Source organism: Pteropus vampyrus, unplaced genomic scaffold (genome assembly GCF_000151845.1).
Source record: "Pteropus vampyrus isolate Shadow unplaced genomic scaffold, Pvam_2.0 Scaffold306, whole genome shotgun sequence".
Classification (NCBI taxonomy): Eukaryota; Metazoa; Chordata; class Mammalia; order Chiroptera; family Pteropodidae; genus Pteropus; species Pteropus vampyrus.
The window spans coordinates 2,138,802-2,150,086 of record NW_011889087.1 but is presented as its reverse complement, the minus strand read 5'-3'; the positions used below and the strand labels follow the sequence as shown (position 1 = coordinate 2,150,086).

The following is an 11,285-nucleotide window of genomic DNA, read 5'->3' as shown; positions in this document are numbered from 1 at the left end:
AGAGCAGTTTTTTGGCCCAGGATGGGGGATAAGAACCTTTACTCCATTTGGGAGCCCAGAGAACACAGACACTGGCCCCAGAAGGCACTGGCAGAAACAAGTTTATTTATACAAGGACACATAGTGTAACGGGTTACAAAATACTTAACTGAAAACCATATCCAGGGAGACAAAGCAAGAAGTGGGTTTACATGAGAATCAGACCGGTCATGGGGAGAGGGAAGATAAGGGGACCGGAGCTTGGACTTAGCATGGGGAGGCCTCGCACACTGAGCCTAGCCCCATCCCCATCCCCCAGGTGGTTATAAAACACACTAACAACACAGAAGACACAAGCACACAATGAACTGATGGTGGTGGGACTCCTGCCCGTCCCCTGGCTCCCTCAACCCTGCTCAGGCCCCTATTAGGATAATAAATATGTAAACAGATTGGTGGGGCCCTTGGGGATGGAAAGAAAAGAAAGTGTGGTGTTGGGAAGGAGGAGGGAGGAAGACTCAGCCTCCTAGGAGCCACTTCCCATCTTTGGTTTCCTGCAGGCTGGACAGCACTCCCTAGAAGCCCTGTGGGCCCCCATCCCTGAAAACAAGGCTAGGCTGGGCTCTTGGGGAAGAGAAAGGGCAGCAACCCCTCCTGGTCTTAGCTCCCTTGGGCTGGTGGCCTGCAAAGGAAGCCAAGAGAAAGGGAAGCTCCAGCTTCCTGGGTTTCTAGGTTTTGGCCCTGCCCCTTCTGGAGCCCCAACTCTCGCCATCCCCAGGAGGGAGGTGGGCCACTGACCCTTCTACTTGCAGCATGCTGGATGACTAGGGAATGGTCCTGAACAATGGTCCTGAACAGCCTGACTGGAGCACCCCCTGCAGAAACCACCTTTTCCCCCCAGCCCAAGGCAGTGCCAGCAGAGGGGCAGGGAGGCCAACAGAGTAAGGTAGGAAGCAGGCCTGGATCTGCAGCTCCTCTAGACCCATCAGAACCGAGGAGCCCAGCCCCATCCCTCCCCACCCTCTCCAGCCCCTGGAAGGGGAAATAGGCCCTGAGGAGTATAAAGACGGCTTTGCCTACAGACCTCAGGCCCCACATCCTAGGGTACAAGCCTTCCCCTTGGTGCTGAGGCTGGGAGGAAAAAAAGGGTCTGTGCAGAGATGGTGAAGACAACAGAGGAGTTTCGAAAGGGTGGAAAATCACTGGGCAGGAGCCCACCTCCCCTCCACTCTACATCTTAGACTGCAGAGAGACCCTCCAGAACCTCCCAAGGCAAGAGAGGGGAGGAGGGTGAAATTAAGGCATTTCCCCCCAACTCAACTGAAGCCAAGGCACCGAACTTCCTTTTCCCTCCTCACTCAGGGAGACTCCAGAACCAGAAGGTACTGTTTGGGCCCCCATGCCCACCTTGAGCTGGCCCAGGCTCCAAGGGGGAAAAGGACAGAATGTGGGAAAGTGGGTGAGATACAATGTGAAGGAAGGGCCAGAAAGGGCTCCCCCAAGCCCTACAGAGGAAGCAAACTTCTAGAGCTGAGATGTGGGCCACAAGGGAGGGAGCCTGAGGCAGCTTAGAGGAGCAGGAGGGGCAAGGCTGAGAGACCCACACGGCACACGTTGTTGAATGTGTGACTTTTTGTTTTTAATAGAAAAAATAAACAAAATCACAATGATGAAGCCCAGAGGAATGGGGGCCAGGGCATCACAGGGCAGGCTCCTGCTCCATAGGCTCCTCTGCTGGCCTGTGAGGACAAGCACAGGGAGAGATACTGAGTGGCGGGGGTGGGGCACCAGCTTAGACAAGGGCAGAGATGGGGCGTGGGGGGAACCTCACCTGGGGCTCTGTTCCCGGGCTGCAGCAGCCTGGGCCTGCTCAGCCCCCACTGACAGCAAGGCCATGGCGCTCACAGTCTCAGCCTCCTCCGTCTCACCTGCCTGGGCCTCCCGCAGTGAACGGCCCAGACCAGAGGCAAACCTCTGCACACAGCTCCAGTGTTTGCCTGTGGATGAGAAGCGGGCAGGGCATTAGGGCAGAAATCCCCATATGTACATCCCCAGCCCTGGAGTACCCATAAGCTCCACCCCCTTGGCAAAGCCTGAGCCCCTCCGCCTGTCCCCACACACTCTGGATCTCGATGACTTTCTCTAGCGTGGCCACTGCATTGACGTTGGGTTTTTGCTGTAAGACTGTCTCATCCAAGGGCTGTAGCTGGTCAGGGGAAAGAAGAAAAGGTTTAGAGTAGAGATTGGGTGGTGGTGCCTGTCCGCCACCCCAACCACCCCCATTCAGCCTCAGACCTCACAGCAGGAGAAACCCCTACTCAGAAAGTCCTCCCTCGCTACTAAGTGTCCTTGGGACCCAGGAAAACCTTCCCAAGGGTCTTCAGTGTTGCTTGACCCAGGAAGAGGCCCTTCCTCTGGGCACCTCTGGGCCCCTCAGCCCCTGGCGTACTGGCCCATATCCTCCAGCCTCCTCCCTGCACCCCTCACCTCCACACTGAGCAGAGCTGAGACGCAGGCCTCAGAGGCATCACAGATGGCGGTCAAGTCATGGCCTCCTTCCAGGGCCAGCACCACCCGGCCCCCTGCCAGTGTCATAAGCTGCCTGGTCAAGTGGCCAAAACCTTTAGGAATGAGTGAAGGAAGATAAAATGGCTTTTAAAAAATCAATTCAAAAGAAGGTAAGAAAGGAAAAAGAAGAGATGTGACAAACAGGACAAAATAAGATGGTAGATTTAAACCCAAATATATATCCATAATGAAATTTAATGTCAATGGACTAAATGCTCTGTTAAAGACAAAACATAACAGACCGGCTAAAAAAATCCAATTATATGTCTTAGAAGGACTACCACTGAAACAAAGGATCAACAAGCTCTATCCTTAGGACTCTAGTAGGAGATACACTCTCTGCTACCCGCTCCCCTCCCCACTTGCCCCTCAAGGCCAGGGTTGGCAGAAGGAGATGGGGGAGGACACTGCTAAGATGATGCCAAGTCTTGGACTTGCCTCAGCTCTCCTCCTCCCAATTCTGCAATGTCCATCTATTCCTGCTCCACACCCCCACTCAACCCCATCCTGACGGTCCCACAACCTCCCTCAATCCCCCAGCAAGCTCACATCTGGCGGTGACAGAGTAGCCACCCAGTGGAGACAGGTGTCCCTCAACAGCATCAAACCCAGCGGAGACTAGGACCACATCAGGTGAGAACTCGTGAGCAATGGGCATCACCACTGTCCTGTAAAAGGAGGCTCAAGCTGACCCTGGCGGGAGGCTGGGCCACCCCTTAAGACAACCTCCTCCACCCATACAGAACTACCTCCCCATGTCAGGGGCTGGGGGCTCCCACCCCCACCTTGGCCCTTCTCAGTCCCCACCTGAAGGCTGTTAGGTATTCCACGTCTCCGATGGGGGGGTCCACACCTCCCGTCCATGCCACATTCACATTGTACCCCATGCCTGGCCCTCCGCCAACCTGGTAGCATGGTGGGGGAGAGATTATTCTTACTGCATGGGGATCCCAGACATTTCTCCCACCCTCAGCCCTGTCTCCAGCCCTCACTCCACTGACCTCTGCTCTGCACGGAGGGGCAGTTGGCCGACATGGTCCCACTAGGAACCCAGACTCCCCAGGTACCAGTACCACCGCAGGCCTTCAGGACTCCCTGCCAGGTCCCATTCTGCCACCACCCTGAGGGGCCCTGTGTTTGAGCCCAGGAGCTGTACCTCTTCAGGAGCCCCGGAGCCTGGAAAGAAGTTCCCATTGTCATAGCGATGCAGGGAGATGTAGAGCACGGAGGGGTCATTGTAGAACGCTTGCTGGGTTCCATTGCCATGGTGAATATCCTAGTGGGGAGGAGTGGAAGTATCAGGAAAGTAGCCCAGGTTCTGGCTCAAAGGTCAAAAAATTCCAATTGTCCTCCACCCCTACCCTATGGTGAGCTCTGGGGGTACTGCCCGCCATTAACTACAAGGCATCTGTGTTCTGTTCACAAGAGTATTGCCCCACTTCTCTAACCGGGGTCTGTGGGCCGAGACATGGTGCCACTCAGGAAGCTCCCCCAGAGCCCATTCAACTCCACAGTGTGCAGGGCAACGTCAAGGCTAGTACAGAACTGAAGACAGATACAGTCTGAAGAAAACTCCAATATCAACATGAAGCCAAAGTGGGTTTCAAAAAGTTTTCTTCCTTGATGAGGATTGCTCCTGGCTACTTCCCTGGCTCACAGGGAGTGGTGGGTGCCTTCTGCCAAGAAGGGCAGGGTTTGAGAAGCACTGCATAGAAGCAAGAGCAGAAGTGTCGGGGCCAAAAGGCCTGATCTGAAACCCAGTGCCTTTTGGCCCTGACACTTGGGATGTTTCCCAAGCTAAGCAACCCTGGTATAGTTAGTCAACCCATAGCTCTGTGTCTCCACATACAGAAACAGACATCCTAATTCTTATTACGGTAGGGGGCCATTAGTAGCACCATGTGTCCCCCGCATCAAGACTAGCTCTAGCAATGGTGGTAGCAGTCTCTACCGTTCAAAGTAGGAAGTCCCCTCAGTTGCCTGAGGCTGTAAGATGGACCAGGGACTGAAACCACTTTTGAGTCTCTCTCAGTGAGGAGGGAGCCCCGTGGGAATGAAGGGCTGGACTAATGCTCCAGCAGAAGGATGTAAGGTAAGCTGTCAGGCCCAGCTCCAGCTTGGGCACCTGAGGGGGCAAGGTGGGATGGGGGCTTTCTGAAGGCTAACTCTGGCCCCAGCACCCTGCCACTTACCCAATCCACAATGAGAACCTTGCCCACATTCAGCTTCTGCTGTAAGAGTTTGGCTGTGATGGCTACAGAGTTGAAGAAGCAGAATCCCCTGGAGAAAAGGGGGAGCAAAGGGCAGGGAGGTCATCCTTAGCGGAGGTTTGTTCCATGAGCAAGAGATAACACGCATTACCTTGCTGAGAGGGAGAAGGGGTGAGGGCAGCTGTAGTAGGGCAGGGCTGGAATGGCACTCACATGGCTGTGGATTCCTCAGCGTGATGTCCTGGGGGCCGGATGATGGCAAATCCATTCTGAAGAGGTGCAGACAGAGGGACAGAGACAAGAGAGAGACCGGCAGACCAGGTGACCATAGACAAGTGGACATAAGAGAAAAGCGTAAGCCAAGCGGGGAAGAAAACATCAGAAATATATATTTTGCACACATATAGGAATACCAGCCATAGGCCACGTGGGCAGGCAGGTAGACCCATTCCTGGCCTTAAGATACCCATGAAAGCACCAGACATTAGTGCCATCTTGTCGATCCCTCTTTACCCCACTTCCCTAACCTGGCCCTGGAACTGTCGCCTCCTCCCCACTTTGACACCTGAGAGTTGAGGTTAAAAGGACCATGCCTTACTGAAGGGATAGCCAAGGCTGCACCATCCTCTGCTCCGAGCCAAGCAGTGCTAAGGCACCCTCCCCATACACTCACCTTGAGTTCTCCGGCCGCCACCTTGAAAGCCAGCTCCACCAGGCAGCCCACCGCCATGCGCACAGCACTGGAGGAGTGCATCTCATTCCATACAGTGTCACTGTCTACCTGCAGGGGCAGGAGAGCAGGCTTCAGCGTGCCCCCTGCAGGGGGAGGGCAAGAATGGGGATGGGCACCTACACAGTCGGCCAGCAGCCATGGTAGGGAAAGGAGGGGCCAGGGCTGGGAGAGCCACCCCCACTGGCAGATGCCCCACTCACCCCAATGCCCCCACAAGGCAGCATGGCGTACATCTTCTGGCTGATGGGGCCTGCAGGGAAGAGAAACAGAGCTACTCTGGAAACTGCTTCAACGGCCAGGAATGCAGGTTGGGGTCTGCAGAAGGCAGTGAGCTCAGTCACAAGAAAAGAAGGCCAGACACAAGCACAGGATGGGCCTCTGCAGCCCACGCCAGGTGGGAGATGTCTGCCCCCTGTTCTGGGGGGACATCCTACCTCTGGGGTAGATAGCAGGGAGAAAAAGGCATGATCAGTTAGGGAGGAGAGCAAAGCATGCCCCCATTATGAATCCTGTCACCTTCCACCCTGCAATGCACCCTACCAGCATGCTCTAATCATGTCACATTCTATGTGAATGGCGCCCCCTGGAGGTGTGCCACCTCTGCCAAGGGAATAACCTGTGCTCATCAGGGCTCACTCGTTTGCCCTGGCCAGGCAGTCTTCCTGACAGCCCCCTATGCCATCCAAGCAATAGATAAGGCACCCTACCCATCAGCCTGTGGCTCACCAAGCAACTTCTTGCTGTCCAGCTTCTGTCGGTTGAGGGGGCTGGTCCCATAAAGCAGGGTGTGGTATTCGGAGTGCACCGTCTGAATCTCATCTAGTGTGGCTTTGCGACCCCGGATCCGCTGGCAGAGGAGAGCAGGAGGAGAAGAATGGCACTGAAGGCCCAACTCTGATGCCCAGACCCTCTGTACCACAGTCTGGGGCACAATGGAGCCACTTCTGGGGATGTCTGTCCCCCTCAGGAGATCTGGGGTCCTCCAGGGACCCCAGTCCAGGACCCCACTTATCTGGGGACCAACAGGGAAAACAGGCTGCAAGGGATGGAACCTGGAGGCAGCTGGGGGGATTGGCCCTGAGATCAGGGGTTGAACAGAAGATGAGAAAGAGACACGGAGAGAGGCCTCACCAATAGGGGAGACGTAAAGGCATTCGCTGGGTCTGAATTGGGGGCTAAAGGAAGAAGAGGCTCTCTTACCTCACACTTGCTGAGCAGGCCTGTTTCCTGCAGCCGGGACCAGATGCTCTGGATCCGGCCGGCATGCTCAGGGTGCACGTGTGTGTTCCCACACATGCACTGGTGCTTCAGCATGAATGTGTCGTAAACCACACCTGGGCCAGAGATACACATGTCAGCCAACACTGCTCTGGGCCATGTCACAGCCTGGCCATTTGCAATCCTCAGCAGAGCTCATGGAGCTCTCCCAAGCCCAACGTGGTCCACGTATCTCCTCATGGCCACCCCAGCCACCCTCTCAACACACCTGCCCCTCTTCTCCCTGAAATTCCTTTCTTCCATTACTGCCTATACAAAGCCTCCCTGCTCCCCTGTACGCACATCTGTACGCACAACACTGTACCCCTGTACGCACATCTCCCTTTCCCTGCTCCTGTCATACCCGTATGCGGCTTCCCCCACTCCCACCCACCACTGGTGAGACAGGACCATCCTCAGGCATCTGTGCCCTCTCCAAGCCCAGCTTCAGGTGGAAGAGCTTTCTGAAATAGACAGAAGTCTCCCTCTTGACCTCACAGGGACAAGGAAGGGAAGCTAGAAGGGGAGGACCCAACTGAGACAGCAGGCTTTCTCCACCCGCTGGAGGGCTTGTGTAGTGATGGCACAAAATCACGAGGTCTCAGCAGTGGCGGGCAGAGGTAGATGCTGCTGCAGTGGGTAGGGACAGGGCATTTACCACCCTCCCAGTGGGGTAGAGGCTGCCACCACTGCCACGGCTGGCTGTGGTGCATAGGGAGAGAACAAAAGCCTGTTTTCCCTCCATACAGGGCACTCTGAGGGGCCCACGCGATGCCTTCAGGGCAGGGGCTATATCTCTTCCCAATACGCACCATGTTGGATGCCTTGCACAGGCCCCCGGCGCATGGAAGAAGAATAGCCAGAAGTGGTGGGGCTTACCTGTGGTGAAGAGGTGCTTGGTGGGCTGGTCTGGGGGGCTCTTCATGCCCCCAGGAGCAGCAGGTGAGGACTGGGTTCGGCCCAGGGCCTGGTGGGGCACAGTGGACAGGCTGAGGGGAGCCTGATACACCTGCAGTGGCTGCAGCTGCTGGGCATCTGAAAACACCTGGAAAGAAGAGTGGGAGGGAGGATGAGTGAGGCTTAGCCTGAAATGGAAGCGAGGACAGGTGCCCTAGGGCCTCCAGGGGGGCCTTAATCCAGCCCTTCCAAACTTCCTCCTTCCCCCACCTCCTGCCTCCAGGGACAGGAGACACTCCAGCATTCACTGTCTTCATCTCCGAGGAGATGGGGAGGAATGGGGGGACAGTGATGAGTCATGCCAGAGTAGCATTGAGGTAAGAAGGATGGGGGTGTGGGAGGGGGCGGGATGAGTCAGGCCCAAGGGCTCAGCTGTGTCCGCAATGAATGGAGTGCGTGCTAGGCGCAGGGCAGACTGTAGTAACAGTGGGGGCGTGTGTGTACATACACGTACATGCACGCACAGAGACGGACGCACAACCGGCCCTATGCAGGCAAAAATGCGGATACACATACATACAGTCACGTACACACAAGCAGACAGGCGGGGGCAGTCACAGACATAGAAGTTGGCAGACTGGGATTGATTGACAGCTCTGAGGCCAATGCAAACCGCTCCATCCCTTCTACGGCCCCCTGTTTCTTTCCTACTCCCTTTTTGCTCTTTAGAAAGCTGCCCTGCACTTCCTGGAAACTGCAGACTGGGGAGAGGCAAAGGCAACGGTGGAAGGTGGAAGTGGGGAGGACAGAGGGTGATAATCAAGGGCTGGGAGGGGGCACCTTTTTGTAACCAGTACTGGACTCCTCCAAGTCTGGCCCCTCCTCAGCGCCACTCTCGCCCTCCTCATCCTTGACCTGGATGCAGTCCTCCTCCTCCTCCTCCTCTTCTTCCTCCTCCCCTTCTTCCTCCTCTAGGTCTTCCTGCGTGCTCTCACTTTCCGTGGAGCCTTCTCGGGGTATGGTCAGGGCTCCCTCCCCCAGCAAGGCCTCCTGCTGCTCTGTCAACTCCTCTTCTGTCTCCTCCGGGTGGGTAGTGGGCTGTCGTGGCAGCTCCCCAGTCTTGGTGAGGATCTGGAAGCACAGCAGAATGGGTGCATCAGCTGGGAGGGGGAGCAGTGGGGTGCAGTCCCATGGCCCTCCCCTCTCCCAGCCTATACAGAGCTTCTATGTGAATCAGAAAAAGGCAAGGTAGCACATGCGGCACAGAGTATCAGCCCCACTCCCTTCCTGCCAGCTGGCCCTGCCCCCACCACAGCCCTGCACATTTGCTTCTCCCACTTCACCTTGCCCAGCTGCAGCTGCTGCTGCTTCTGCTTCTCTAGGAACTGCTGGTGCTGCTGCTGCATAACCAGCTGCTGCAAGGCCTGGGGGCTCTGGGGTAGCGGTGAGGACTGGGTGCGGCTAAGGGGCCGGTGCCTCGGGAGCTTGCTCACTGTCCGCATACTGGTGGCTAGTCGTTCACCCGTCACCAGGGGGGACTGCCCATGGAGTGGCACTGTGGGGTGGAGACAGGAGAGTAACCATCATTGTCAGGGCACCAGGCCTCCCATCCCACCTGGGGACTCTCCCCTTCCTCAAACACTGCCACTTATATACTCAGGAAAAACCTTGGAGGGGCCTGGAGCACCCTGATCCCAAACCTGAGCCTGATTCCTCCTCCTCTCCACTCAGAGCCACCACCTCCAGCAAGCCTTCCTGGATTCTCCATTCTTTCTCTTTGAGTTGCTTATGATTACACATATAGTCTTGGGCCCCAATGAGAGTGGACAATGACTAGTTCTCCCCAAATGCAACAAGACCTCCCTGATCGTGGAGATAGATCCCACCAGGCTGGAAAGCCTGGGGCCAGGATCATGTGTCTTTAAGCAGAACCTTTCTGATGCCACTGGCTACTTAAGAGCTGACTGTCCAAAGCTGTGTTGTCCAACCACACAGCTACCAGCCACATAGGAAAGGCTACTGAGCACGTGAAATGTGGCCTGTCTAAACTGAAGTTGCTCTGGCCTTTTGAGCCACGCTTCTCTTGATCAGGCCCACTTCCACTTCTGGAAGTGTACTTTCCTTTTTAATAAATCTTTTCTTTTCTACTGTAAAAAAATAAAAAATAAAAATAAATAAATTGAAATTGCTCTATATGTGAAATACACACTGGATTTCAAAGACAGTATGAAACAAAGTAAAATATCTCATCAATAACTTTATATTGATTTTATAAATATATGTTGAAATAATCTAGATATACTGAGTTATATGTACATTATTAAAATTAACTTCACCTGTTCCTTTTTAGATTTTTAATATGGTTACTATTAGACTTTAGATTACGTATGCGGCTCATATTATATGCCTACTGGACAGCATTGTTCTGGAATAGGAGCTCCACCTGGGTAGCAAATGTTACCCAGAACAGTGCCAGGCAAGTTGTAGGTACTCAGTAAATCTGTAGATTGTGGAAGAAATCAATGATGCCATTGAGGGGAGTTGTAACATGGCTGGAGAGCATCCCTGGCTGCTTCTCCCTAATGGTCCTCCCTTCAGCCCCAGAAGGTGGACCTGACCCTGCTTAATTTGCACTGTCCCCTGCGCACTCACCAGCGATGAGGGTGCTCTGCTGCCGGGCCTGCTCCAATAGCAGCACGTGCTGCAGCAGGGAGGCATGACCATGGGGGCTTGTGTCGCCCTCCAGGGCCACGCCCAGCAGGCAGCCAGGAATGGAGGATGTGCTCATGAACTTGCCGGTCAGTGCGCCACCCTGCCTCAAGGACTGGAGGGCCTGCCTCTCGGCCTCCTGCTGTGTTGACAGCTTCGGGGAGGCCTGTGGATAGGGATGGGAGATGGAGGTGAGGGAGGGGCTTATTGCCAACTTTGAACCAGCATCTCACCTACCCTCTGCCCACCCCGCTCCACTCCACAGCCATATGATCTCCCTCAGGGCCTTAGGAGGACAAAAGCCCCAGGTGGGGGCATCCAGGACCAAAGTACTCAACACCAGAGAAGGGTGGGGTGTGTGCCCATACTTACAGTGAGGTGCGAGTTGGTGACAGTGACTGTGGCCTGTAGCCCTAAGGAGATGTTGGGCAGAGAGGGTGACGTGTAGAGGCTGAACTGGTTGGGGGAACTGTCCAGAGGGAGGGCCCGGTGCTGGGGGAGCATCTGGGAAGCAGTCGAGAGAGACAGGCATGAGCGCAGGCAAAGGGGGGCCGCCTGGGGCCAAGACCAAGGGCTCTGAATGGTGCCCCACTCCCCACACCGAGCCCCACCTTAGGGAGACTGAAGTCACAGCCCTTCAGGGGCCCATGGGGCATATCCCACTTCAGGGCAATAGGTCCCTCTAGCCTGTCCACTCGGGCAGAGAGGTCCCTGCTGGGCATTCTCGGTGAGACAGACTGGAAGGAGCTGCCCTCCTCCTTCCCAAGGAAAACAAGCAGCTCTGGCCCACCCTCCCGACCCTGGCAGGACTGTACCTCGGTGGAGATGTTGGGGACTGAGCCAGTAAAGCCATTCTCGGCGATGGTGCTGTGAGAGCTGTTGGGAGAGCTGGGGCCAGAGCCTGGTGCGCTGTTACACACTGACGACACTAT

At 55.5% G+C, this 11,285-nt stretch overlaps 1 protein-coding gene across 9 annotated transcripts in view; it reads right to left on the bottom strand.

Annotated features, from left to right (window-relative positions):
• Window positions 1–84: 84 nt before the first annotated feature.
• Window positions 85–11,285, bottom strand: part of HDAC5 (histone deacetylase 5) — a 35,462-nt gene continuing 24,261 nt past the window's right edge. For 8 of the 9 annotated variants that reach the window (XM_011377189.2, XM_023521569.1, XM_023521571.1 and 5 more), the window contains 19 exons: window positions 11,169–11,281; window positions 10,726–10,857; window positions 10,297–10,519; window positions 8,988–9,199; window positions 8,485–8,775; window positions 7,627–7,792; window positions 6,691–6,824; window positions 6,217–6,337; window positions 5,691–5,740; window positions 5,431–5,538; window positions 4,971–5,026; window positions 4,740–4,827; window positions 3,704–3,823; window positions 3,355–3,452; window positions 3,097–3,215; window positions 2,467–2,600; window positions 2,101–2,185; window positions 1,811–1,976; window positions 85–1,718 (listed from right to left, as the gene is read on the bottom strand). In XM_011377189.2, coding sequence (XP_011375491.1) covers window positions 1,679–1,718; window positions 1,811–1,976; window positions 2,101–2,185; window positions 2,467–2,600; window positions 3,097–3,215; window positions 3,355–3,452; window positions 3,704–3,823; window positions 4,740–4,827; window positions 4,971–5,026; window positions 5,431–5,538; window positions 5,691–5,740; window positions 6,217–6,337; window positions 6,691–6,824; window positions 7,627–7,792; window positions 8,485–8,775; window positions 8,988–9,199; window positions 10,297–10,519; window positions 10,726–10,857; window positions 11,169–11,281 — 2,456 coding nt within the window. In that variant the 3' untranslated portion in view covers window positions 85–1,678. The remainder of the gene's footprint in view (window positions 1,719–1,810; window positions 1,977–2,100; window positions 2,186–2,466; window positions 2,601–3,096; window positions 3,216–3,354; window positions 3,453–3,703; window positions 3,824–4,739; window positions 4,828–4,970; window positions 5,027–5,430; window positions 5,539–5,690; window positions 5,741–6,216; window positions 6,338–6,690; window positions 6,825–7,626; window positions 7,793–8,484; window positions 8,776–8,987; window positions 9,200–10,296; window positions 10,520–10,725; window positions 10,858–11,168; window positions 11,282–11,285) is intronic. The other variant, XM_023521570.1, reaches the window with a different exon arrangement.